Genomic DNA, 27,461 nt, shown 5'->3' with positions numbered 1-27,461 from the left:
CCAAGGTATCCCCAAGCAAATGGACAGGCAGAGTCATCCAACAAGACCATCATGAACAACATCAAGAAGCGCCTCGAAAAAGCTAAGGGAAGATGGGCTGACGAGTTGCCAGGAGTCCTGTGGTCCTATCGAACCACAACCAGGACTGCGACAGGGGAGACAACATTCTCATTAGCTTACGGGATGGAGGCAGTCATCCCTACTGAGAGCGAAGTTCCGACAGCCAGATATGAGCTAACTACAGACGAAGAAAATTGGGAAAACATGTGCCATGAACTCGACACCATCGACGAAAGAAGGGACAAAGCACTCTTAAGAGTCTCAGCCTATCAACAGAGCATAGCCAGACATTACAACAAGAACATCCGCACTCGGACATTCAAAGTAGGAGATTGGGTTCTACGAAGAGTCTTCCAGAACACTAAGGAAGCTGGAGCAGGTAAGCTCGCCCCGACATGGGAAGGTCCCTACCTCATCACGAAGGTAGTCGGACATGGAGCATACAAGCTACAAACAAAGGAGGGACGCGATATCAACAACAGCTGGAATGCTATCCACTTGAGACTGTATCACTCTTAACTTAACCCAGTCTACTTTCATTTTCTTTCATCAGTATTCTCACAAGATCTTCATTCGAGCAACATACTGACACTTATAATGCAGGAAGTGTCAGAACTACATTTGGGCTTGATCCCTGCAAAGGGTATGTAGGCAGCTCCACGGAGCGCAGCCCCCTATCACAACCATTTTTTCTTTATATATATACTACGAACAGTTCAATAACAAATCTAAATATAAATTGACTAAGTCACTTTATACTTAGATTGGGGGAATAAGACACTAATACTCCATAAGTCATTCAGCCAATCAGCATCCGATACAATAACTTAAACAACACTAACAAAAGCTACAACAAGCCATAATACAACAAAACTAGGTCAGTTAGATCAGGATACAATACTACATAAGAAAAAGTTCATACAACAACTAGAAAAGGCCCGACAAACTCTGTTATCCCACGACAATGAACACGAGTAGAAGAGGAATCAGTCATCCACAACCAGATCATTAGTAGTCATGATGCCAAAAGAAGTGGCTAACTCTTCGGCCCGGGTTATCTCTTCAGCCCTCATCTTCTCCAATTCCTCAAGATCAGCAATGTATTTGGGAACATCCCAGCTATCAGCCTTACCATCCCGAAACTCACTAGCCATTACGCCACGGCATTGGATCTCAGCCTCCAGCCCAATGACCAACATCCGATTCTCCAACGAAGCAACCTCGGCTTTCAAATCATCAACTTGACCAAGAGTCACTCTCAGCTTCTCGACATCAGCTTCCTTGGATTCTAGTTGAGCCTTCAAATCAGCTATGAGTTGATCAGACTCCTTCTTGGAATCTTTCAGCCGACTAACTTCACCCCGAAGATCATTTCTCTGACTCCTTACTTCCTTTAGAGTTGCCATTAAGGACTTGATTTTCTTCTTCAGCCAAATGACCCCTTGCAAACCCTGACACATAAAAAAGAAAATGTAAGACAACAAGAGAAATCAGCTAGTCGGCACAAACAAAACTAAATGAAATATTCGTACCTGGAACAAATGAGAAACAGTGGTATCAATTGACCCATCCGTACCAACCTGCTCCATTCTGTGATCATCTTCGGGCCACAACAACTTATCAATCTCTCCTAAGTGAGGCCCAATCTCACTATAGGCCGCAGCATTGGAAGGGAACGAAAGGGCAACGGTGTCGCTAAATGGGTCGGAAGAATCATCCTGCACAGCCTTCTTCTTTTTTTTCGTCTGACTCCGCGTCAAAACAGGGGGATCAGCCGGAGGCACAACAACCTCTCTATCAGCTTCTGAGCTCCCAACGGACGATTTCTTTGCTTGACGCAAACGTTCCAAGGCATTGGAACCGGTTAGAGGAAGTGTAAAGGGTCGGGACATAGCTACGTCTGCAAACAACCGCTCACTTGTCGTCAATTCAGTCAAAAAATTGGGAGTATATCCCAAGACTTCTAAACTTCTCTTGATAAACACAACACGAGGATTATCAGGACTCTGTAGAAGAGGAATACCTTCAGGGAGTTTTTCAACAGAGCGCCACAAAGAACTCTGACGAAGACTCGATTCAGACAGCAAATCACTCCACTCACGCTCCGCCTCAGGAATAGCAAGAATACTCTTAAGTCGACCAGAAGACTCCCTCGAATCCCAAAGGTACTCAACTCGAAGCCTACCTGCAAAATGATAGAAGTATCAGCACACAAAATAAAATAAAAACAACAACAACATGTATATGCAAGGAAACGGATTAGTAGGCAAGCATAAAAGACTCACATGCAGGAGACCATGAACAAGGTATCCTACTATCAGCAGGTAACCCCAACGAGACGAAAGGGACGAAGAAGTAACGGTCCTTCCACCTCTTATCTCCACTCTTCAAACTAATAATTAAATGAGGGTCCTTCCCCCTAGTTGTTAATTGGTACCTACCTTTGTCATTAAGGTGTGCCTTCAAGTAGTAAGCTCTCAACAAGTCAGCCACCCCAAGTGTTATCTTGTGCCTTTCACAAAGGACTTCGAGAGACATCAAAATCCGCCATGAATTTGGCATTAGTTGTCCGGGCGAAATCTCGTGGTACTCACACAACTCAACGACTAATCGGGGGATAGGAAACCGAAGCCCTTCTTTGAAGGGAAGTTCATACAGACACACCCAACCAGGTAAGTGCCAGTCAGGCCGCTCCGCCTTAGCAGGAGCATGCAGACTGATGGTATCAGGGATCTCATAATGACGACGAAGATAGGTCAACTCACCTAAACTTATGGAAGACCTAGGATTAGAACTAAGCATACTACCAGAACCCGGCATACCACCATCAATAGGTTCGTTAGAATCTATTCCCCTTCCAGTAACATCACCTAAAGGACGACCCCCCAATTCTACTACTGTAATTCGGTTGCAATCAACCATCTCAGCAGAACTTTGAAAGAGAGAACTAAAATCTTCTTCACTAAACGAACAAGACAGTCGACAGACTGAATCAGCGTGACTATCACACCTACTTGTAGACATAATGAGCTGATCACCTAGAGCAAAACAACAGCTAAGCCTTAAGGAACACAAAAAAGACATGAAGAATATTTAGCTCGATACACAATCAAGAAGCGCTGGACGACTCATCAATCAATCAGTCAGACGGACCAAACATAAAAAACATATGATTAAACGAGGCAAAACAGACTACTATATCAAATTAGATTACAAAGTATTCAGTTAAACAGCAGTCAGCCTATAAGTCTCTACTAATCAGTCAGACATACCACTCAGCTCAAGGAACAGAAACACATGAATTAGACATACGCCTAAACAACAGAAATTCATATGCCACCATTGCAATCAGATCAAACGCAAACAAAAAATCTACAGGATCAAACAAAAATAACAGTTGAATAAACTAACCTAGCACGAAGAACATGAAGAACACGAAGAACACAAAGAACATGCATAAGGACATTGAAAGGAAAACAAATGAGAGAAAACTTACCTCTTGAGAAGCTCTTTTACTCCACACCTTGCACCTCCTCTCCAAGCCTTCCTCAAATGAATGCAATGGTAAAAACAAACCACCCTTATATAGGCACACAAATCCACCCGATTAGTGCCAAGTGTCAACCATCAGGTGGCCCTACCAAAAAGGATTTAACTTCCTAAGGACACTTAAAGTCTCAGAGACAAATGAAAATTCACATTGAGCGCACTAGGCCCACTCGGCCATCTCCCCCGGACACACTACCTCCTCGGCAGACCACTCGGCCCAAACACACGAGTCACTCGGCCACCCCGGCGAAGCACTCGGCCCACCCGGAGGAGCACTCGGCCATGCCGACGAAGCACTCGGCCACCCCGGTAAAGCACTCGGAGGAGCAATCAGCCATGCCAACGAAACACTCGGCCTTCCCGGAGGAACACTCGGCTCGTGCAGCCCATTCAGTCGGCCAACATGTGACCCACTCGGCCATGCCTCAGGGCCACCCCGTGGACCACTAGGCCAGAAGGCCGTTCGGCCCAAGCATCCAGTCGGCCCAAGCAGCCGGTCGGCCAACCAGGTCCGCGCGCATCCGCAATCCACTCGGACAGCCGGATGCATATGTGCTCATTACTCGGACGGATGCGTAGGTGCGCATCACTCGGCCGCAAAGTAAGCAGCCAGTCGGCCCAAACAGCCGATCGGCCAACCAGGCCGCGCGCATCCGCAGGTCACTCGGACAGCCGGATGCGTAGGTGCCCATCACTCGGCCGGATGCATAGGAACGCATCACTCGGCCACAAGTAAAATCGAGTATACCTTTCGGGGGCCGCGTTGCGCCCCCGAACCCCCAAAACTAGGGCGTTTCACCCCTAGACCCCGACTCGCTGACCGGGCAGCGAGACCCCCGTGAATAATTTCTGAAAAAGGTAAATTGAGTCAATGCATATTCTGTAACTATTGGGAAAATGGATAAATTCTGATGGAATTAATTTCTTTTTTACTCTTTGATAAAAGAATGAATTCTATACCAAAGAGTGAGGGACAAACTGTAGTGGACAAAATTCGTATACTTGAAAAATAATAGTCCAACAAGCAGTCAGTCAGCCCAATAAGCTATCTAACTAGCCAAGAAGGCCCAAAGCCCATGTAAAATAGGCTCGCATATACAAAGTACCATCCAATTACCCAAAACCATACCCGGACCCGAATTCGGATACACTCAGTCAGCCAGGGACCTTGAAACAGTCAAGGCTCCCATCACGTTCGCCAAGAATCTCGGAATAAAACCACTTGGAGCGAGTCAAACGAAGGAGAAAGACGGAGGAGGACGGAACGAGAAGGAGGAAAATAAATAAGACCATCAGAGGTTGAGAAAAGGCAGAAAATAATCACTGAACTTTCTTTACTCTCTAATTGAAACGAAGGCTACTCTATTTCTGAGCAATCCAGTCAAGCAAGACTAATTAGTCAGTCTGATTGGACCTGACATAGTCGCTTGACTCCTCCGTCATCGCCACCGTCACTCTGACCATTTTACGACTCCTTCATCCATCATCATTTCGACTATTTATATCTTAATTTTATTACTTTCTATTAGCTCTCGTTACAACCCGACTGACTTGAGCGTCGGAGTCCCTTTGGCTGACACCCCACCGGTGCTCCCAATTGAACTCTCGTCTCTCTTCTTTTTGTTATTGACAGGTTGCTGGTGCCCATCTAATCAATTGTAGGAAATCACCTCTACAATTGTTACAACCATAATTGTCACTCAATCCTCTATAGACGGTCTACAATGAGATAGGACTAAAATACCGTTTTACCCCTCATTGTATTTTATCCTTAAAACACTTAGTTCCTTGTAAATGATATTTCAGTAAATTAATTTAATTACTGAAATGAGATCTCTATCATTTAACACCTTGAACCAAACTAAAAGGAAATCATCGTTTCACTTCTTCATCAGAAGCTATAGATGTTCATATCTATGATTAACACTCCCACTTAATTGTACTACCGAGTTCCCAAGATGTAAGTATGGGCTAGTCCGTAGGGTAAGCTAGTAACGAACAAGTCAAAGAACTCAAATAATACAATCAGTTAGAATACTAACCACTCAAAATTGAGATTGAATTGACCTATGGTCAACTATATGATATGACTAGAATAGATAATAACGGTATGTTTACTTATCTTATCAACTGTCAATATCGGTCCTGTCCGATGTAACAAATACATCTGATCTTATCTACTTTGCTGATGTTCTGGAAAGAACATAACACTGTAATGTATAAGTAGATCATATCGTAGATTGGCAAGTCAGTGTAAATCCGGTGCACTGACTAATCTTAGGACTAACTTATTTTGAACATATAATCATATTTATATTCCACTGTGATTACGTCACTATAAATAAGATTAGCTATATGCTTGGGATTTAATAGAAGTTTATATTAAACAAATAATCATGAAAATAAACACATGCGAGCAAAGTGATTGACCAAGTCAAAAAATGATTTATATTCTTTTATTGATAATAAAATGAGATTACAAAGATTTGGGTTTTAATTAGGGCATAAAACTCCAACAAGGTGTACATTGTCAGCTGCTTGACCACCACGGTCGAGGGATTGTACAGGGACAGAAACCTAAAATGCATATTTTTCCATTAGAGTGGCCTGAGTTGTTTATAACTTCTGGAATTTTGTAAATATGTCATCCAAACCCTGTTTTGAGAGTCTATGTATTAAACTTTCATTTTTAACGAAAATAACTTATTTATGACCAAAATCTTTTATTCCTGGTCAGTTGATGACTTTAGATTCACAGTTTGTTTAAATGACTTGATTAGCAAGTCTTGCATTATTTTAAACACACAGTGTAACGGTCTTGGTTATCCAGGGCGTTACAGGCTTTCTGCTGGTTGGGCAGCCCTATGTCCTCGGGTCGCCTCCTGCTCACCCCCGTGTCTGGGTCGAGTTCGACAGTTCCCTTCTCAGCTGTCACTTCAAGATGGCCTTTGTGGTGCATGTTTCCCTACCCAATTCCTATGATGAGCTAGTTGGGTTGCCTCTCAAAGTGGTGAGGGGTACCTTATATAAGATGGTGGATGTCTTATAGGCGATGGTGGTGGCCTCCCATTGTTGGGCCTGGAAGGCCCAAAATTGGCCCAGACTAGTTTCGGGTTATTCCTGACAGATTCAGGATTAGAACTCCGAGCTGTTGGGGGAGCTCAGTTATTCCCTGTTACTACAATAACCTCCACGGTCGAGTTGCCAACAATATTGGCTTGAGCCTACGAGGGCGTTCATTACTAGAGTTTGTCCTGGGCCTTGGTTGGGCCTGCTAAGCCCCTTGTTCGGCCCTCCTGGCGATCGTGCTCCCGCGGGGACGTCCTCTGGGCCTTTGGGGTGGTGCCTGGACCTTAGCGACCTACCTGGCCAATTATTCATTGCGCCTTGTGGCCTTTGCCAGTTGCTGACGCAGTTGGCGATTCTCCAGTTCCACGATGAGAATGTACCTCTCAGGATTACAATAGAGGTCCTCGTCGGGCCTAGGAGCAAGCGGCCCCCGGGAGTCAGATAATGCACTCCCCTTGTCTGGGCCATGGTCTGTCATTGGTTGCTTCCCAGACCTCCATGGGTAATTTTCAGTGTGAGGAGTTTGCTCCTCAGATATTTGGGGCAATGGTCACCCACCAGCTCCTGGGTTGTTCGCGGGGCCCATTGGTAATGCAGGAGGTTTCTGATTAAACAATCCAAAGATTTGCTTAATGCTCTCAATGAAAGCATCAAACTGTTGACGCCGTTTTTCGTCAACTTAAATCTGAAGAGCACTAAACAAAGATTCAGAAAATAAGAAAAGAACAGTAGGATTTTTACGTGGTTCAGCAATTAAAATCTGCCCAGTCTACGAGTCAATATTATTTATTTTTAATACTCTCTCAAAGCTTTTGCAGAGCAATTCAACAGAATATTCTCAGTACAGGATTCTATCCCTACGAATGAAATATGCCAACCTATTTATAGGCCTGGTTAAAATAATATCTTCCACTAATTCAGGGAAGTTACAATCAATTATTCAAATCTGAAATAAATGTAATTAAATATATTAAATACATAATATCCCATAATAACTGGGATTTAATTATCAAATAACAACAAATCCCTAAAGAGTAAAGATCTCCTAACAGCTGTTTCATGCAAAACGCATTGCCGATCTCAAATACAAGGTTAACGCACTTTCGAGATCGATCAATACTTCGAACTCATTATTCCAATAAGCCCCTCCTCAGCTAGTGGTTTCATCGAACTCAATCTTCAGAGACCAATATCTTCAAACTTGCAACTAAAACTCGAATACCATCCATATGCATCAGAGAATATTCTTTCTTTCAAGCTTAACACTTAAGCTCGAACATTTTAAACTTGTGCTTGACGGATATCAACAACAGGCTTGGAATCATGCTTATTCATATAAGTGTTCAGTCAATGCTTGTTATTTTCGAACTTACGCTTTACAAGCATACATTTCGAAGCTCATTAATTCATCCTCGAAATTTGCAAAAAATTATCTTAACATATAAATCATGATCGCTCATACATGAAATACAATTTATTTTGCTCATTTTATTTCTTATATTATAATTTTGACAAATTCATTGTTATTTTACCCTTCTCTGAAAATCGTAATCATTTGCAAATAGACTAATCCTCAAAATATAAATGCTTTCTTTATAATGCATTTTTGGCCAAAAATTCATGTACACAACTTGCTCGCAAAATTTCATATCCATCATAACCACCAAAATTCTCACCATTCATAATTATTCTTCCTGATTTGAATCAGAATCTGGCCCTACGTCCAGAAGATCAGGATATTCATCACTATCTGACTCATGGTGCATTTTAGAAGCAACTGCCTTGCCTTTCTCAGGATTTAACGGTGAAGAGGAATCAACTGTCGAAAACCTGTCGATTTTAGCCACCGAAATATCCATATCCTGGCCTGAGTTTGTATCGTTATCTGCTTGTTTTAATGAGCCACTACCTGAAGTACTCTCAATCACATTTTGAAATCCTGTTGGACCATCGGTATTTGCAGGAACAGAAACTTGATTTAGTGGTCTGGATTCAGGAAGTTGGTGAGACTCAACCATAAGTTCATCCCCACTGCCTTGAATCACAGCATCCGCATTGACTGCTGCCGGCTCCCACTTACTTCCTACTGGAATCTCTTTATCGGAACCATTAGAAAGATTTATATCCTGGAAAACTGGTGAAGTTTCAGACGGAATCTCATTGTACCTTATAATCTCTGCAGGGTCACACACTCCAGCTTCTGTTTCTTTTCCACTTTCCAGCCAACTGTCACAGAAAATATGATTTTCTGAGTCAGTAACATAGTGTTCCATTCCTTGTGTGCCACTTAAAAACGGGATTCCGTACCTGATATTGTCGGTGTATATATTCTCAGCAATTTCATCATGAACTTCATCAGATTTAGATTTCATTGTAGAAAAATCGTCCACTGAAAGGGCCCTGGGATGTAAAAGAACTTCCATGGCTAACAGAGCATGTGCACAGAACTCCGCAATTTTTGTTCCAATTTCTTGTTTGCCTGAAAAGAGGAATATAATATAGTTATAAGAAAAAATGCATGAAACCTAGTAACAATTTGCAAGAGTTTACACTCCCGAGATTGTAGGGCTCAACGAATGCATGAATTAAACAACTTAGTATCAATGATTGCTTAAATATCTGCTAATCATATTATAAGATCTATTGACAAGTTCACAAGATAACCTGGAGGGGGCTGCAGTCTTGTAGGACAGACTGGGTTCATCGTATATCAAAGTGTGCCAGATATTACACTAATACACTTGCTTCTTTCTGTGGTGAAACACAATTCTACGCATCTCCTTTCTATATTAAACAAAATTCTTATATGCCTTTTAATATATATTACCCATGTGTGCATATAACTATGAAATTAAACTGCAACTTATTTTCTGAGAGCAATTTCCTTGGTGCTGTCAGGTTTAGCGCTACACTGCCAAACAGGCAGAAAGAACGAACTTTATGCTTTAGATCCCCCTTTTATTTTCATTTGCAAACATGTCATCTTTGTTCTTTCATGCAGGCACATCATCATATGTATTGCCAATATACTAAATGAAGAGACACCATACATGATTAATTTTTTAACATGTAGATTGCCAGTTGATGACCCACACATTTTTAAGTATCTGAAGTATTCTATTAGTATGCTGATTAGATAATCATACAAAGCATTGCACTTGGACATATTCACATGATGGTTACAAGAAGACTACAATATTACACAGATTATTACCTCTGCGAAAAAGTTCAAGACCCTGTGCTAAATGTTGTGAATAGAGATGAGATGACAGAAAAGAGGCCAAAAGAGTTCGCAATGCTGCAAGCTGCACATTTGCCGAGGTTTCAGTCGGTTCATTAAGCTGTATAATGCTTCTTTCCTCGCTGGCCCATCCCCCTTTCAAAGAATGCTTTACTATATTTATTAAAAGAAGATTAATATCTGGGTGCTCTTTCAAAGATTTTGGAGTACCACCCTGCAAAAATACAAACATTCTTGCATTTGTTAGTGATTATTAAGTAAAGGAACAATGCTCCATGAGAAAATTCATGCACACACGTGTATAAATTTCAAATAGATGACTCTTGCGTAAGAGTAAATTTAATTCTAAGGAAACTTTAGATGCATTGACCCAACATTTGAAAGATATGACCTATGAGTACTACATATACCACAGTAAGAAGAGCTTCTAATGCCTCGAGTGCAGCTATCCTCAAAGAAATCAGAGCTGTGGAATGGTTCTTCTGAGATTCCACTTCTAAAATACTGTCATGCCCCTCTTCAAGAGATCCAGTTATGGAACCATGCTTTCTTTTTTTCCGGCTTGGCCGTGGTAATGATTCAGTAGAGGGCTTTAAATTTGCACTTGAAGACGTTCCACCGCTCTCATATATGGGACTCAAATCAAGAAATGCATTCTTGAGGACGTCCTGTTCAAGACAAAGTCCCATTCCTGATACATAATTGACAGAATTAATAAAACCTTCAAATGTGATTTCCAGCAGTAAGATACCGAGAGTTCAAGACAAAAATGGTAACATGAGAAGACACTATGCACAACCAAATGACATGTCTAAGCAATTGCAAAATACCATAAATTGAATCTCATAATATGGGACAAGTTGCTGATAACACCTGCAGGTAAAGAAAACTTACATTTGTGCCAATTCAAGAAACTACTAAAAGGTCACCTCGCAAAAATAAGGCTTGTTTCTTTTTTTCTTCATACATTTAAGGAAAGTATAATTTTCACTGTCAACTTTGTTTTAAATGTCATTATTATTGGATTAGGCATTTTGCAAATGACACAACCTACTCACTATTGTTCTGAGTATTATCTTAGGATGAAGCATCAAAATAATATAGAAACTAATAAAAAGAAAAACTTATTGAAGACTGCTAAGTTTTCCAACTTCTAATAATTAACACTATCGCACTACTTTACAACAAACAATTAAGAATATGAGAAAAAAAAATATATGCTTCTTAAATTACAAAAGTTTATCTTGCTTAAAGCAACCAATGCGGAATGGGAGGCCTGGCTATGTTCATTGTTTTGATGACTCAGATAAAAGAAATGAATGAATTCTCTCTTTAATCAAGTTTCTCTTGGCTCAATTCTGTCTCTATTAACACTAAATTCCTCTTTTTACCATATATTTCTTCTCCATCTTACTATTCCCTTTAATCAATCCCAGAAGGAATTATCATCTCCTCACTCCCTCCTTCCCTCAATCAATCTTAGAATAAATTATCATCTCCTCCCTCCTCTCTCTCTCTCTCTCTCTCTCATTGGAACCTTGGAAGTGTTGATAACTTCCCAAAATATCAAAAGTTATTCAGGCAATACATACCGGAAGATTGGTATGCCTTCAATATAGAAGCGCAAATATTTGTTCAAGCCATTAGGCATTGCAATTCCAGTGATATTTTTGGTTACCTAGATACTACACCTAAATTATCGAGGTAACTATATACATATAAGACTTCCATAAGATAATATATCATATATCAGACTAGAAAGAAAACAATATAACCCAAGCATATACACACATATATATATATATAGAGAGAGAGAGAGAATCTTTGACACAATTAAGAGATTTAATGAGTATCAAATTATAACACTTCTTTCAGCAACCCGACCAAGTTGTTGTCTAATAGTTGAACACTAGAACTTGACAGAAAATAAGAATAAAACTAGACGGAAAATATATGAAGAAACGACTGCATACCAACACCCATGGATAGCAACAATATCTTCGTAATTGAGTAGATTTTTGTCCTCAATTCTGGAAAGGCACACTTCGTAAAGTAGACTGAGATGAGGCGTACAATTGATGCAGCATGAGGTAATAGTTGGCTGTATCAAACATTGAATACATATGTATAAACAGAAGTTGTGTACCCATTTTAAAAAGACAACAAAGAACAAAATAATAAAAGGAAATTCCCTAGAAAACATACATGATGACAAATTAGATAGTATAAGAGCAGAGCATTAACATTCACAGATCTGATTAAAAATAAGCACATTATAATATGATTCAGGTGGTAGCCAGGTAACTGACTCATATACAAAGTGAGTAATATCACCAATGAGTATTAGCGAATAACAAAAATGCTCTCCTTGTTATGATTTTTTTTTCCTTTTTGTTGCTGATTTTTCTTAAAAATCAAACAAGGCACCTGTCATTTTGCACATTTTTACTTTGGTGCCCCTGTTTTACATGTGTTTGGGACAAATGGTTGTCTACAAGGATTAAAATCCTTCGCCTCTTCTTCATGTCCCATTCCCCTCCTGACCCAACCATATTTGTAAACTATGAAACTATAGTAATTGCTATGTACGTACCCAGGAGGGAATCAAACTCAGACATTGTAAAAACAACCACTCACATGCCTGACCATTTGAGCTACATCCTTTGACAAAAAGATGCATATTATAATAAATAGAGATTTAAATTTGTTGTCTAAAAAGTGTCTTAATTTGTGTCTAACCAATTAGAATAAGACACCTTAACCTTTTTCTTTTGTACTAAGGAAATGAGGACTTGAACTTGTGACCTCTTTTTATGATAAGTGTATTACCGCCACTAGGCTACACCTATCCACCTATTTAACCATATTTATTAAGACGATTCACTTTTTAACAAAATGCCACTAGGCTGTGCCTATGGCCACCTATTTAACCATATTTATTAAGATGATTGACATTTTAACAAAATGCCAATCCTAACTAAATATAGTTAAGTCTAATAAGTGACATTAATTATGACACTTTTTGGACAGCAAATTCAAATCTGAGTCCAACAAATAGTTACCTCCCCAGATATACAAATACATATAAATATATTTTACACTTGTCCTTAGGCTAAACCCTACAATCTCCCAACGATTCCAACAATCTTAGAATGTGGGAAACTCTAGGAAATTGTTAGGTTCCCATGATGAATTGATCCCCAAACCTCATGGGGGAGCAAACCATGGGAATGACTTCTAGACCAAACCCTATTGGGTACCTCCCCATATTATAATGAAATGAAACCCTCCAGACTCCAGTCATACTTAGGATAAGAAAATAAGAGAAATAGTATTCTAACTTACCTCCGCACACCCTTTATGATAGCAGTGAGAAGTTCCAGACTATAGAGGTGTAAAACAGGAAGTTCTGAAGAGAGGAATTCTTGTTGCAAAGCAGTCACAAAAGGCCGCTGGCTATGTGGCAGTGACGCATCCACCATGAGCACTCTTTCAACAAGAATCAGTAAAGAGCGAACAGGTACAGTGACCTATTATTAATTCAAAATATCATATAATTGAATAATTCATACTTATTAAACTTTTATACTACAGTACTGCCATTAATTAGAAAGTTACTTCAATGATAGAACAGGCCAAATATACAATAATAGAAGTACAGAGTCAATCAGCTCAATTTTAAAGAATGGCTCTCCAAGAAAGCGCTACAAAATTGAAGAGCACCTGCACTCTATACCATACAGCAGAAGTACAGAGACACTATGAACTCTACAAAACTGAAAAGCACCTGAACAGGGTATGAACTTGTGAGCATAGAAGAGCAGAAAAGCATCAACGCAGAGACACTGGATGTTAGTACATGCTCAGACCGCTTCTGCATGTTGTGTGATTCTTCTCCAGACACTGTAAGCCCTCCAAATGGAGGAGGAACATCTTTTCCTGGTGGTAACAATAATCTTATGGCTTCATTATTATGCCTAGTTTCTGAAAAATAGAAAATAAGAAAGGGTCATTTATAGTCCTTAGATCAGCACAAGAATAAAAGAGCACTATGAAGACACACCTTCTTCAAAACCCTGAAAGGTATCATTTAGGTGATTATTAATCCATATAAGAACTTTCTGCATCATTAAAGACCAGCTGTCCTCGTCTCCTCTTGACTTTGGAAGCAAGGCTAGACAATGGGCAAATTTCTGACGGTTGAACCCAAAATAAGTTTATGTGCGTGTTGTGGTTTTGTTAAGGACACAGAATGATAGTAAACAGAAAATCCTTACCTTGAGCATATCAAAACTGCAGGTACCTGACAAAATTTTTGAAGCAATAGCAGCTTCAGCCTGCAAGCACATTGTGTTATAAGTAATGAGACTCAAACTTGTATTTGCAATCCAGATCTAGTGCTTTTGAAATGAAACTCAAACTTGAAATAGAATATTTCTAGGTGTTTTGCAAATGATTTTTAGATGTATCAAAACATTAATCACAACAGAAAGATACTAAATCTTCATAAAATACATAATGTTGGTGACCTTTTGAACAATTTGGCTTGAAAGGAATAGTAGGATTTTTGAAGGCGTTTATTGTTCAGTGGAGATTATCTGGGATAAGATCAAGTTTTGGGTTGCTACTTGGGTGTATAAATCAAGAGGTTTTGAGGGGGTTTCTTTTTTGGATCTCTGTAGGGAGTGGGGGTAGTTTGTGGCTTTAACGGCTATTGGGGAGTGTGGGGTGCTTTTTGTGCTTTTTGTTTGGCCTTGTTTTGTTTTATTGTGTGATGTTACCACGGTTTTCCTCCACCATAAGTGAGGGCTCTTAATATATTTGAGAGGAGGTCAGTCTAAGACAAAGTCCTCTGTCTCTTTTTCAAAAACAAAATAAAATACATAATGTTGAGTACTGTTGAATCTCATTTTGGTAAGTGTAATAATTTTCTGTATCCCAACAAGAATTTAATGCAAGTATGGTAGTTCTCTTTCCCTCTTTGATACTACATTGAAGCCTTTTGAAAGAAGTGTCCTACAAGTTTGCTTATGTGTTTCTATCAACAGTGGGCGTAACAACTGAAGCTTAACCTGGCCATAGCATGAATTGGGTCTAAGAAGCTTAGGGTAGCACACATGACTACAATGCACTGCGCAGGACAAGTGTTAAGAAAAGCTTTATAAATAAGCTTGGATTGTTCAATTAGGCATTTGATTATATAGAAACAAACAATAACTCAATGGATGACTTCATTAGAATACCAGTACCACCAATTTCTATCTTAAATACTTCAAATCGGGAACCTTCAAAGTTCGAATGTATGATATATCACATACAGATGACATTAATGCATTGGCTTCATGAAGAACACACTTAAAATTCTATAATACATGTTGCTTTTTCCGTACACCAGAAACGAAGGTTACAATGATGCCAAAAATTTGTAATGTCAGTATTAGTACTTACGCTTTCATAATGACGTCCAATGGAAAATGGAAAGAAAGTAATAATAGTGCATAACAAATGAACTGCTCCATCCTGCACATGAGAGGTAGATAAATAAAAGATAAACAAACTCATCCCTCCCTCTATGTGTATCCAAATGACATAGAACACATAAAGTGGCCTGGCTTTGTACATTTAAGTAATGGCCTTGTGCATGGAACTGTTAGGACTTCTAAAGTTGGTAAAGCCAAATAAGGTACTACTTTACATCGGATCTGTTACAACTATAAGGCAATGATAGGTCATAGTTTGGGTTAGCTCAAATTCAGTAATTGAGGACTGAATGCTAAAACTTGTAGATTTGATTGTGAAAGAAAATAAGTAAATAAATGTGTAATCTCTGATCATATGAACAATGCACGATCTGATAAGACAGGGGGGAAAGAAAAATTGAAGAGAAAAAAGCACAAAATATAGTCGAAATCTGCAACTAAACCTGCTACATTTTGTTATCAGTTGTTAGTATGCAGTAAAGCATAATACGAACTTTAGATTAACTAACACAAATAAATTAAGACTATTTTCCTACGGGGAAGGATCAATGCTTCAAATAACCACCTAACAAACAAAAGATATAAATTTCCATAATGAAACTCTGCTCACAGGAAATATTTATTGGACTAGTTGAGAGATTTAGCATTAATCCATGACAGTGAATTTGTAAACTATACAGCAACTGTTGCTAGAATATCTGTATTGGGATGCATGCAAATTGTTAATGATACAGATAGTAGACTGCGATCATTGGCAAGCTGTAATATACACTCCAAGTTGAATATGGACAAATATTGCAGTCATGAGGTGTAGGTTGAGGGGTCAAAGTCTGGTTCCCATGAGATCTGGGGTTTGATTCCACCTACGTATCTACCTACAAGTGTGCTTAACTTTCCTGCCTCTCATAGATGTAGGATTCAGCAGGAGGATCCGATATAAAAAGAATGCTGACAATAATCAATTTTCAATAATTTGATACATTATAGCTTAATAGCTATAGCAAATGATTGTGAACTTCAGCAACTTACCCAAATTGCCTCTGAATTATCATCATTTAACAGCTTCAAAACTGGTTGGATGAGTTTCCCAGCATGGGCTGTCCCATCTTTCTTTATATTTGAAAATCCTCCTAACCTAAATCAGAAAAGACTTTAAGGGTCTTGAAAGTAGAAATGCTACTAATGTATGCACAGGTTGAGTGTTACAAAACAATCATATGTATTTCAAGTTTCAACCAAGTTGTGCCAACTTGCACAAAGCATACTTCATGCAGATGCCATGGACTAGTGAAATGGCAGTCACTTAACATTTAGAAGTAGACAGGAGACAGCAAGACAAACAAGGCCTTACAATTAATGGTGACCAGATTGACTAACAGAGTCGTGTATAAGAAGATTCTAACCGATTTTTGGTGCAAATATATTCCTCAAGGTTAAACGAGTATTTGATGTACCATTAAGTTTGCCATAATTTTCAGTTGGTGCTTAAAGTATTGATGGCATAGAAATGGAAACATTTATGTGAAGATTAGTGTCAATTTTATAATATTATACAGTGGAGGTTTATGATGAGATAGAGTGGGTGTGTTTCTGCACCCTCTATTTACCATGGTCACTTGTGCGTGTGTAAGCCAGAATAAGATATACTTAAAATGAATTAATGAAAGGTATGATCAATCCTTTGCACACATGCCATTCCTTTTTTACTCGTATAAATATCATCACAATTAGAGAGACATGATATAAGTATACAGTACCTTATGAGTAAATCTGATAATGAGGCACAGGATGCCACCTTCACAAAATGAGACGCTGCTGGAAACTGTTTAATACACAAAACAAAGCAGGTTATGTTCAACTAAAATACATGTACAAGAAAATCTAAGTAAGAACTTCTAAAATGAACTTCTAAAATGAGGCACAGCATAAGCTTCAGAAATGAACTTCTAAAACCTTTTGCAAGGTACCATAAAGTATCCTTTAAGGGCAACATTTAAAAAATAATAACCTTAAACAAAAGCATTGAGACATATTCATATTCAAATGAGATGCTAATGTGGTAACCGTAGTAATAGCAGAAAATAGAAAATTGGTCTATTTATGCTGAGTTTGAATTTTAAAATTTTAGGAAAGATATTAAAACTCTAGAATTTCATGAATTTTGGGAAGTATTCATATCTACGAGGAGGGTTGTAGATCAAATTACCTGAATGTGTGATAGAAGCTTCTGAAACCAATTGGAGTATGATGCCAAGAAACGATCAGAACTGCATTCTTGACTAGTTACCCCAAGTAGACAAATTCCTGCCCAACATTTATCTGGCTAGAACAGAAACATAGAAGGAAGACTAAATTAAGTATTAAGGAAGATTGACAGATACAAATACTGGAACAACATACAGCTAATATTCCCCCAACAGGAGGAACTAAATATGGCCAGTGATCAAATGAAGTTAGTACGAAAAGAAAATTTATGCATTTGGGCTTCCCTTAAATGTAGTAATGTTTCCTTAAATCACTTCAAAAGTCCAACTTTATAGTAGGTCCCAGTGTCCCTCTTGTTGCATCAAGTTAAATACAAATGACTAGGATAAGAATGGTATTTAAAGTGTTGTTCCAAGTTTCAACATGTTATTTTACTTGAATTGTACGTATCACGTACTCAGACTTCAACTAATGCTATATGGATATGACAAGCTACAAAATCTATTGGATTCACCATATATAAACTACTCAAAAAGAACCAGGCAAGCACACAAAATTTCAGTTAACACGAACATAAGTGACACGGCATGGTACCGGAAGGAACTATCTCACACAGAAGCACGAGACAACGAACAAAGAAAAATGAAAAAATTAAACATTTATAACTAGAATAACTCAGATGAGCTTTTCCTTTGTCAGCTTAAATATATTTATCCACATCACCGAAAAATAAACGACACTGGCATACAACAAAAAATATGCAGTGCCAAATAAAACCCATCTTTTATTGAATTCATATCTTCCATGTCCTACAAACTTCACTTGTTATCTACTCTGCAGCACAATTTGTTCTTCTTCCATGCCCTACTCTGCATCACTATTGTAATAGTACAACCCCATGAATTTAACTTAAATGATATCTTTGGACTAGCACATTTGTTCAGCAAAAGGAAATAATAAAAGCATTTAAAAAGGCTCAATCTCCAGTTGAAATTTAACTGAGAAAATGAAACAAGGACAATGTACAAACAATCGACTTAAACACACACCATATCATTGGAAACGAGGAGTAACAAGCGGTCGACCCATGAATCAACGGCGGATTTCCAATTTCCCATGAGCTTCTGGTCCTCCAGTTCTCCGAAAGATTCAGAAAGAAGATTGTGGGTTTTGACCATGGAGGTGACCTTCGATAGCTGCGACGGACTCCCGAAAGGGTGTTTGTCATCAGGGATATGGTCTCTGATAAGCGTACGGAGTAACCGAGGTCTCAGAGCAACGTCATTCATGTTGTTTACAAGGTCGAAGGCCGCCATTGGAGTCGAAAACGGAGCTCTGAAAGTGGTGAAGGGAGAGTCAGAGTGAGGGTGAGAGTTGTTTTTAGGGTTTAAGGGTTTAGATGAGTTAAACCCTAATTGAGTCGACAGTAGCCGTTTCTGTCATATGGTTGTGATTTGTGAAGCCACTGGTCCCAGTCCACCATGAAACATTAGGAGAATATGAAATATGTATTTTAAGGATTTTAACATGATGGCAGTATAAAATTTAGATTAATGATGTGCAACAAAATTATTATCCAAAACATTAGTCACATGAAAATTTTATTAAATAAATTAAATTTATTTAAGGCAGATTCACTATTTTAAAAAGTATTGTCACATTAGTTAGTATAATATTTTGGTGCATAATTTTCGTGCACATATATTAGTAGGGAAATTTGAGTTTTTATGCTTAATAAGTTGCCCTAAAAAAATAAAAAATACTAACTTTTTAATTATTTCAAAAAAATGTCAAATCTTTTGGCAATACCCAAAATATATATTCTATAATTTTTCTTATTTGATTCCTCTTTTCTCTTCCCTCTCTCTCCCTCAACCCATTCTCAACTCTCTTTGTAGAAAAAAAAAATCTATGGGTAAGGTAAAATATAAGAGAACTCAATGTAATAGCAAATATTCATTACTTAGGACACTAAAATACTGTATTTTGAACAGATCTGGGCATAATTTTTTAGATTTTTTTGCGATTTTTTTTTCAGATCTGAAACTTTGAAATATGTGTGGTTCGATGGTGCTCGATGCCAGCTCGATGGGGCTTTCAAAATCAAGATTTTCATGAAAAAATCGATATTGCTCGATGGTGGTTCGATAGAGGTTCGATGGTGTTCGATGCGATTATTGCAAGATACGTAATTTTTTACTCGAGTGTCTGTTTGATGTGATTTTTTTTATTTAAGGTATTTTTCAAGATCTACACATTTGAGATGTGTATATACAGATTTGGAAAATGTAAATCTTGAAATAAATGCAAAATACAAAACATATCTCATGTTCAAGATATGTTTTGGTATGTTTTCAAGTTATAAACTTTGAAAATGTGTAGTGAACATTTAAAACGTGTAAATCTCAAAAAAATACTCAAAATTAAAAAAAATTATCTCAAATAGACACCCAAGTGAAAAATTATGTCTCTTACAAGAATTGCATCGACCCACTATCGAACAACCATCGAACTACCATTGAGCAACGTCAATTTTTTCATGAAAATCTTGATTTTGAAGGCCTCATCGAGGTAGCATCGAACACCATCGAGTTGGGCATGATTTTTTAGTTATTTTTCAGATTTGAACTATGAAATATGTAGAAATTTGACTTTGTTCGATTGTTGCTCGATGGTGCTCGATACCAGCTCGATGGGGCCTTCAAAATTAAGATTTTCATGAAAAAATTGACGTTGCTCAATGGTGGTTCGATGGTTGCTTGATGGTGGTTCAATGGTGGTGTGATGCAATTCTTGTAAGAGACATAATTTTTCACTCAAGTGTTCGTTTGAGATGATTTTTTTTTAATTTAGGGTATTTTTTTTAGTTCCACACATTTTAGATGTCCACATACATATTTTCAAAATTTATAACTTGAAAACATACCAAAACATATCTTAAACATGAGGTATGTTTTGCATTTTGCATTTATTTCAATATTTACATTTCTCAAATTTGTATATCCATATCTCAAACGTGTAGATCTTGAAAAATACCCAAAATAAAAAAAATCACCTTAAACGAACACCTGAGTAAAAAATTATGTATCTTGCAAGAATCGCATCGAACCACCATCGAGCAACATCAATTTTTTCATAAAAATATTGATTTTGAATACTCCATCAAGCTGGCATCGAGTACCATCGAACCACATCAATTTTCTACAGATTTCAAAGTTTCAGATTTGAAAAAAAAATCCCAAAAATCATGCACAGATCTGTTCGAAATGTAGTATTTTAGTGCCCTAAGTGATAAATACTTGTCGTTACATTGATTTCTATTATACTTTACCTTACTCATGGATTTTTTTTCTAAAGAAAGAGTTGAGAGGAATGGATTGAGAGAGCGGGGAAGAGAGAAGAGGAAGTAGATGGAAAAAATTATGGGAGTGGTATTTTTGGTATTGTCAAAATAATTGACATTTTTTTTCAAATAATTTAAATACCTAACATTTTTTTGACTTTGAACCCCTCATTAAGCATAAAAACTCAAATTTCCTTATCATTATTCTAATAATTAAATCCTTATATTTCATTTGTTGTCTAATTATTGCGAGAAAAACCAATGTCTCATTGTCAAAATGATAAAATCATGTGTTATAAAAAAAAGTGTTACAAGTGTTTTTTCAAAGCCTCTCACGTGAAGTGTTCTCGAGGCATGTGATCAATCTTATGACACGTGTCATTTGGAAACTATTTGTCATAAGCTTGAAACAACTGATTAGATCATCCTCGAGTTGTACTCCAAGTAGCTATTTTGTCTCGAATAAGTACATGCACCATTCACAATCCGCTAGTGATGAACTTCGATTGCATAACCCACTGACCCCTTAAACTTACTAGGGCTACAATCAAGAGAATTCACCAAGGGAAACTTGAGTAACTCAAGTCTGAATTCACCAAGGGAAACTTGCTACTTGGGAAAGACTTGTGCAATTCTTGAGTATGAAGATAAAGACAAAAAGAATGTGGAAACCACAACGTAACATAAAGTACCATCCAATTCAATTTAATTTTTTTTGTATTAATCAAATTCAATGTTGGATTTTAAAATTCATCATCCAATCCAATTAAGCATTTAAATCCAATCCAATCAAATTAATAATAGGATGAATTTGTTCAGTTTTTTAATTGGATCTTGAGTTGGAACTTGATTATTTTTTTGAAACTAAGTTAGAACTTAATTTTTAATATTAACTTAAAAATATACAAAAAAATCACTTAAAAATTAAACAACACAATTCATTTAGGTTTAAACTATATAAAATTATCAATCTTACAAGTTAATTTCAACTAAAAGTTTGAAGTAGTATTAAAAATGAGAGAATAATGAGAATATATGCGTATTTTTAGTATTTTCTCCTCAAATTAGATGTGGAAGTGTATAGAGGAAGACTAATAGTTAGTCAATAATAGTGTATTAAAATAAATATAAATATTTTTTAATATATTTAAACAAATATAAATAATTAAATATTTTTAATATATATTATATGTAATTGGATTGGATCGGTTTTTAATTTGATCTTGACAATATCATCCGTCATCCAATCAAATCCAATTAAAATTCAATTCATCTGAATTGTTATTAGATATCCAATTTTTTTTAACTGGATTCGATTAATTCGGTGTAATTGGATTGGTTTGGATGTTGTCCACCCCTAATCAGCACAATGGTCATTGAAGAAGAGTGATTGTCAACTTCGTCAATTAAAATTTTGCAAAAATAAAATCATTAAAAACCTTAATCTTAATCAATTAAAAAATTAAATTAAACAACAATCTACATAAAAAAAAAAAATCAAACTTCTCGTTACCCAAAATCACTGTTCTTGAATTTCTTGAAAAAGTTGAACAGATTAGCACCAAAATCCAAATCTAAATCCAAACAAAAATCACAGATCACACCACATTTATTGAATCCGTTGTATCTTGCAGAATATTCATAAAACTAAAACTATGTCTAACATCACAGTCAAAATCAACAAAAAAAATCTCAAAACACAATTAATGGGCTTCAATCAAACATTTGATCTAGTAGGGTCCTTGACCTTCAAGTAGACCCTTCATCACGGTTGTCCTTAACCCATGTCAATTCATGGGCTGAGCTGGGTGGCCTCCGTCATGGTTATCCTCAACCTACTCCTAGTAGTGGTGGTAGTGAAACAACACTGTTTTGTATACCTTTTTCTCCTTTTTGATTACTTAGATAATGAGGTAGAGAACTAAGAGCTTGGGGTTGAGGATATTCTTCTTCACTTGTTCTTCTTAGTCTTCAATTTGATTTTTTTTAATTTTATTTTATTAAAAATCAGTTTTATTTTGTATTAATTTAATTTAATTTTCCAATTAAAAACAATTTTAATTATTTTTCAAATAAAAAAAAATATTTGTCCCATCATCAAACCGTTTACTTTTAGAGATAATTGAACATAATGGCATGTTTTCATTGTTTAGGGACATTTTTACCAAGCAAAAAAAAATCAAGAGATCAAGAGACAAGAATCTGCAAGCGCTATAGTTCGGGAAAAAAGACTATTTGTCCTTTTTTTTTGCAACACATTGAGAATTTTATTTTTATTTTATATCATAACAAATAATGGATTTGCCCTCCAACTTTTCTTATTAGAATGCTTTTAACCTCTGTCTTTTGACATATTGTTTTTTTACTACCTAAATAGTAAAGTATTTTTTACCCACTTACTTTTGGCATAGTATTTTTTTGGCCCCTAAATGGCAATATAAACATTTGTTTACCTCTAATGGCAGATCCAACGTTCCTATGTATATACGCTCCTTAGCTATTATAGCGAACAAAGGTCACAAAATGTGGCTCCAATCACATATATTTTGGCTCTCTAAACTGGCGACAGGATATGGAGCTCCTACTTTTTTTCCAATTTTTTTTTTACATTATTTTAATAAAAGTTACTTTATCATATTAATATTTTAATAATTTTTACATAATAATTTAAAATATTTGCAATTGATTTTTTCCTATCAACAACATTTATACCAGGTTTACAACAACTCTAATTTTTTGAAAGGCCAACCCTCTCCAACGACTATATTTTTTTAAAGGCCAACAACTCTTTTGTTTTATTCTATATATAGTATAGTATTTTGAACATATTTTATGCCACTCTTTCCAACATACTTATAATTTTTTTGCTCTTTTTTTTTATTACAATCATGGATTCTAAAAAAAATTCATACTATCTTCTTAATGAAGATAACAATGATTTTTCTAGCCAAACTCACACCATCTCAAATTTCTACCCAAAGGGCTCGCAATATTTTTATTGAAGATGATAGTCTTATCGTTTTTGCATGACTCAACATAAGTATTGATGTTATACAAAGTAACAATAAAAAATCGGTGAAATATTGGCAAAGAATTTGTGATTACTTTCATGAATACAAATTTTTTTAATCTAGAACGCAATGACAACTCATTGATGCACTGATGATTGGGAATTCAACTTAAGTTTTATGGGTACTATGCTGAAATTGATGGAAGACAACAAAGTGGTGTCAACGAGCAAGTAATAATATCATTGAAAAATCTTTATCTTTATATTTTTGTATTAATATTATTTTGTGTGACTTTATCTTTTGTTAATTTGTTTATGTTATTCAGATTAGTGAAGCAAAAATATTATACCAACAGTGTCAAGGTCAAACATTTCAATTATTACATTGTTGGGATGAATTGAAGATCCATCCAATAAAATTGATGTTTGAATGTAACGCCCTGGTTACCCCAGAACAGTTACGGTGAACGGTGAACCGAAAATTTGACCCGCTACCCAAGTCCTTTGGTTACAAATGTGATCTAAGTGTCATTAACAGGTTAAGGTATAAAACCAGTAAAAAGGAAAGGGCACTTTTCATTAAGTAAATACACTGCTCATGAGCCTTTTTAAAACGTTTACAAGTAGTTCATGTTACAAAAGAGTTGCTACAGTTCATATATACAATCCCCGCCGGCCTAAGCGGCAAAAATAGGGTAAACCCCTAGTCCCTCTGAGAACTCCTTGACCGTGGCGGTCAAGCGGCCCTGTATGTACATTACATCGCCCAAGCTCTCCACTCAAGGCTGGCAAAGCTTTTCCTTCCCTTTACCTGCACCATGTAGCACCCATGAGCCGAGGCCCAGCAAGAAAACATAATAAAACATGATATATTATCAACAACGATCATAATAACCATTCAGGACTATCAGTCCAACAAATAGGTGACAATAGCCAAAAGTCACAATAATGAGCATCGCTCCATCTAGCCATGTGACGATAGGGTCACCAGGGCTTAACTGATAGGTGAATCTTTCATAAGCTTGTTCAGGACAGGTGCATGGTGATTGGTCACCAACATAACCTTCCTCACGACTCTAGAGTCGAAACTATGGACAACGTCCCTTAGCCTTGTGACAAACAGTCACCGGGGTCATATACCTTGGCTATAATCATCTGGTCGTAGACCAGGCAAGCGCTTATAAGTTCCTCGACCCTAGGGTCGGTCTGGCATTAATGCTATAGAGCCATTCAATGCATAATTCTCGACTTTAGAGTCGGTCCCTGACTAGTCAGTGTCTCAAACAGGTAAACAACGTTCAATAGCATTTAACATGCAATCCATGTCCACATATATCAACCAACATGCCTTAATATCAAACCATGCATGTCATATACCTATACAGGGTGCAACTGAATTCATACACTGTTTTCTTACCTCTGGTTCGAGTGAGAATAAATATATGAACGACCCCTGAGAACGATCAACCTTTAAATTCCTCGACGGTCACCTGGTCATAACCAAAATATAGGATTCATCAATAAAAATGATAACCAAGGGTTCCCAAACCAAAACCCAGCCCCCGAGACATCAAATACTACCCAACCGGGTACTAGGTCCAACCCCGAGGCCTATGGTTTGAATCCCCAAGCTAAAAACCTTATTTTAGCAAAATTGGCTCTAAAGGCCGCGGCCCCCTCTGCTGCGCCGCGGCGCGCCCCCCTGACAGAGAAGCTCCCCATCTGCCAGGCGCCAAGGGCCGCGGCGCTCAACCCAGAATGGCTAAGTCGGCCACACGAACCAGTTTTCTCCCTGTGCGTTTTTCCTCTCAAACCAGTCCCTCAAACCATCTTAAAACCTTCTCCAAACATGTAATTGAACCCCCAAACCTTACCTATAACACCTCCTCACCAAAACCCAATCATCTAACACCAAAAAATCCCTTTAATCCTCACTCCCCACATCAAAATCCATGAGTTAAAAACCAGAACGAAAACAGAGTACTAACTGAAATTAATGGCCAAAACTCACCTTGAGACTAGCTTAAACCTCCCACACATGCTAACACAAGTGCTCCAACCCAGCCTTGAGTTCCTCTAGCTTGAATTATCACCAAGAACGCAAAACTCTCAAAGAAGCAATGAAGAAGATGAAGCTATGGGAAGGTACGGGAAGAGAAGAATCTAACCCCTGTTTTTCTCTGTTTTATTCCACAGCCTTCAGCCACTAAACCTTATATATATCCTCCTTAAAAAGACCAAAATGCCCCTCATGTCATCTTAAGTCTCTAAAGCCACCCCAAGGGCAAAATTGGTACATTCCGCTAAACCCGTTAATTATAATTTACGCTTCCCAATTCCCGCTAATCTCAATATCCTCAAACACCAACATTTCATAACCCGTTACCCTAAAATCCCCGGTAACGCTATAACCTTTAATATCACCCCGAGACTCACCCCGAGCCCCGAGCGCAAACCTGTTATGACCAAACCGATAATCACGTTTAACGATCGTCTCATGTCGGAATACTCGAACCAATCCACATTATAATGTGGTCTCACAATATGTCATTAACATACAACAAGTATTCAATTATACCCTCCACGGGCCAAATTACCATAATACCCCTGTAAACAAATGTGGACTCACAAGCATGCATTTAACATCATATGATAATATAATTCTCATAAACATGCATAAACACATTTAATGGCATAATTAAACAGTTATGGCCCTCCCGGCCTACTAATCCAGCCATTAACCATAATAGGGAATCCGGAGCATTACATTGAAGGCTTGAAGAAGATATCAAAATCTAGAAATAGTTCTACTCCAACCACTTCTTCTCCTTCCACCCCATCTTCTATAAATTTAGAAGAAGATGATTTGGTAAATGCAACAAATGTAAACTTTGATCAACCAATAGGTAGAACATCAAAGGCTTAGATGAAAAAAGACAAGGAAAAAAATCAAGTGATACCTACCGCTTTACTATGTAGAGAAATGTTTGAAGAAAAAAATCATAAAGGGTCCGCCAAAGAATGGAGCTTTATGAAAGAATATTTGCTCAAGATCAAGAAAACATTGAGCGAGAAAAAAAAAGACTTATTTTTTATCAACAAAATTTTCGGCTGGAAAAACAAAATAATGACACTTGATACTACTAACTTGCCTACATTTAAAGTACAATATTATGAAACCCTCCCAATGGAGATCATTAAGAAAAGATTTGATAGATCTAAATAATACTACTAACAAGTGTGTGTTTAAAGTACAATATTATCTACTTTATTCCAAGTATTTTTTGAAATCATGTACTACAATCAAGTAATGCATTTTCATACTAGTTTTATATTATCTAGCTCGCTCCATGATTAGTGCTCAAAAATACAAATTTATTAGTTTTAAAGTATAAAATAAATTAAGTTTTAATTAATATTTTCATGAATTTATTGTAATATATTTTATAATTGAAAATATTAATTTTAATTTTATTTATGTTTAATTTCATGAAATAAATTGCA

General features: G+C 37.1%; 2 protein-coding genes across 7 annotated transcripts; both read right to left on the bottom strand.

Annotated features, from left to right (window-relative positions):
• Nucleotides 1–780: 780 nt before the first annotated feature.
• Nucleotides 781–3,618, bottom strand: LOC133797760 (uncharacterized). 4 transcript variants are annotated; one of them, XM_062235791.1, is made up of 4 exons: nt 3,557–3,618; nt 2,346–3,098; nt 1,593–2,245; nt 781–1,511 (listed from the first exon to the last, which is right to left on the bottom strand). In XM_062235791.1, the coding sequence occupies exons 2-4, from the start codon at nt 3,082–3,084 to the stop codon at nt 1,047–1,049; spliced, it is 1,857 nt and encodes a 618-aa protein (XP_062091775.1). In that variant the 5' UTR covers nt 3,085–3,098; nt 3,557–3,618; the 3' UTR covers nt 781–1,046. The 4 variants fall into 4 exon arrangements, with proteins under 4 accessions (XP_062091775.1, XP_062091774.1, XP_062091776.1 ...); XM_062235790.1 differs by lacking the exon at nt 3,557–3,618 and adding an exon at nt 3,472–3,525; XM_062235792.1 differs by lacking the exon at nt 3,557–3,618 and having other exon boundaries at nt 1,593–1,960; nt 2,084–2,245; nt 2,346–3,381.
• A 4,627-nt stretch (nt 3,619–8,245) lies between these two features.
• LOC133797759 (uncharacterized) lies at nt 8,246–19,081 on the bottom strand. Of its 3 annotated transcripts, none has more exons than XM_062235788.1 (15): nt 18,654–19,081; nt 17,606–17,722; nt 17,157–17,221; nt 16,429–16,534; nt 15,368–15,439; nt 14,197–14,256; nt 13,983–14,112; nt 13,707–13,903; nt 13,265–13,449; nt 11,893–12,020; nt 10,330–10,610; nt 9,893–10,133; nt 8,986–9,157; nt 8,845–8,904; nt 8,577–8,761 (listed from the first exon to the last, which is right to left on the bottom strand). In XM_062235788.1, the coding sequence occupies exons 1-15, from the start codon at nt 18,918–18,920 to the stop codon at nt 8,755–8,757; spliced, it is 2,088 nt and encodes a 695-aa protein (XP_062091772.1). In that variant the 5' UTR covers nt 18,921–19,081; the 3' UTR covers nt 8,577–8,754. The 3 variants fall into 3 exon arrangements, with proteins under 3 accessions (XP_062091770.1, XP_062091772.1, XP_062091771.1); XM_062235787.1 differs by having other exon boundaries at nt 8,634–8,764; XM_062235786.1 differs by having other exon boundaries at nt 8,246–8,904; nt 18,654–19,080.
• Nucleotides 19,082–27,461: the final 8,380 nt, after the last annotated feature.

The sequence above is a fragment of the Humulus lupulus genome, chromosome 8 (assembly GCF_963169125.1).
Source record: "Humulus lupulus chromosome 8, drHumLupu1.1, whole genome shotgun sequence".
NCBI classification, from domain to species: Eukaryota; Viridiplantae; Streptophyta; class Magnoliopsida; order Rosales; family Cannabaceae; genus Humulus; species Humulus lupulus.
The sequence above is the reverse complement of the archived record's forward strand: the minus strand, read 5'-3'. Positions and strand labels throughout refer to the sequence as shown.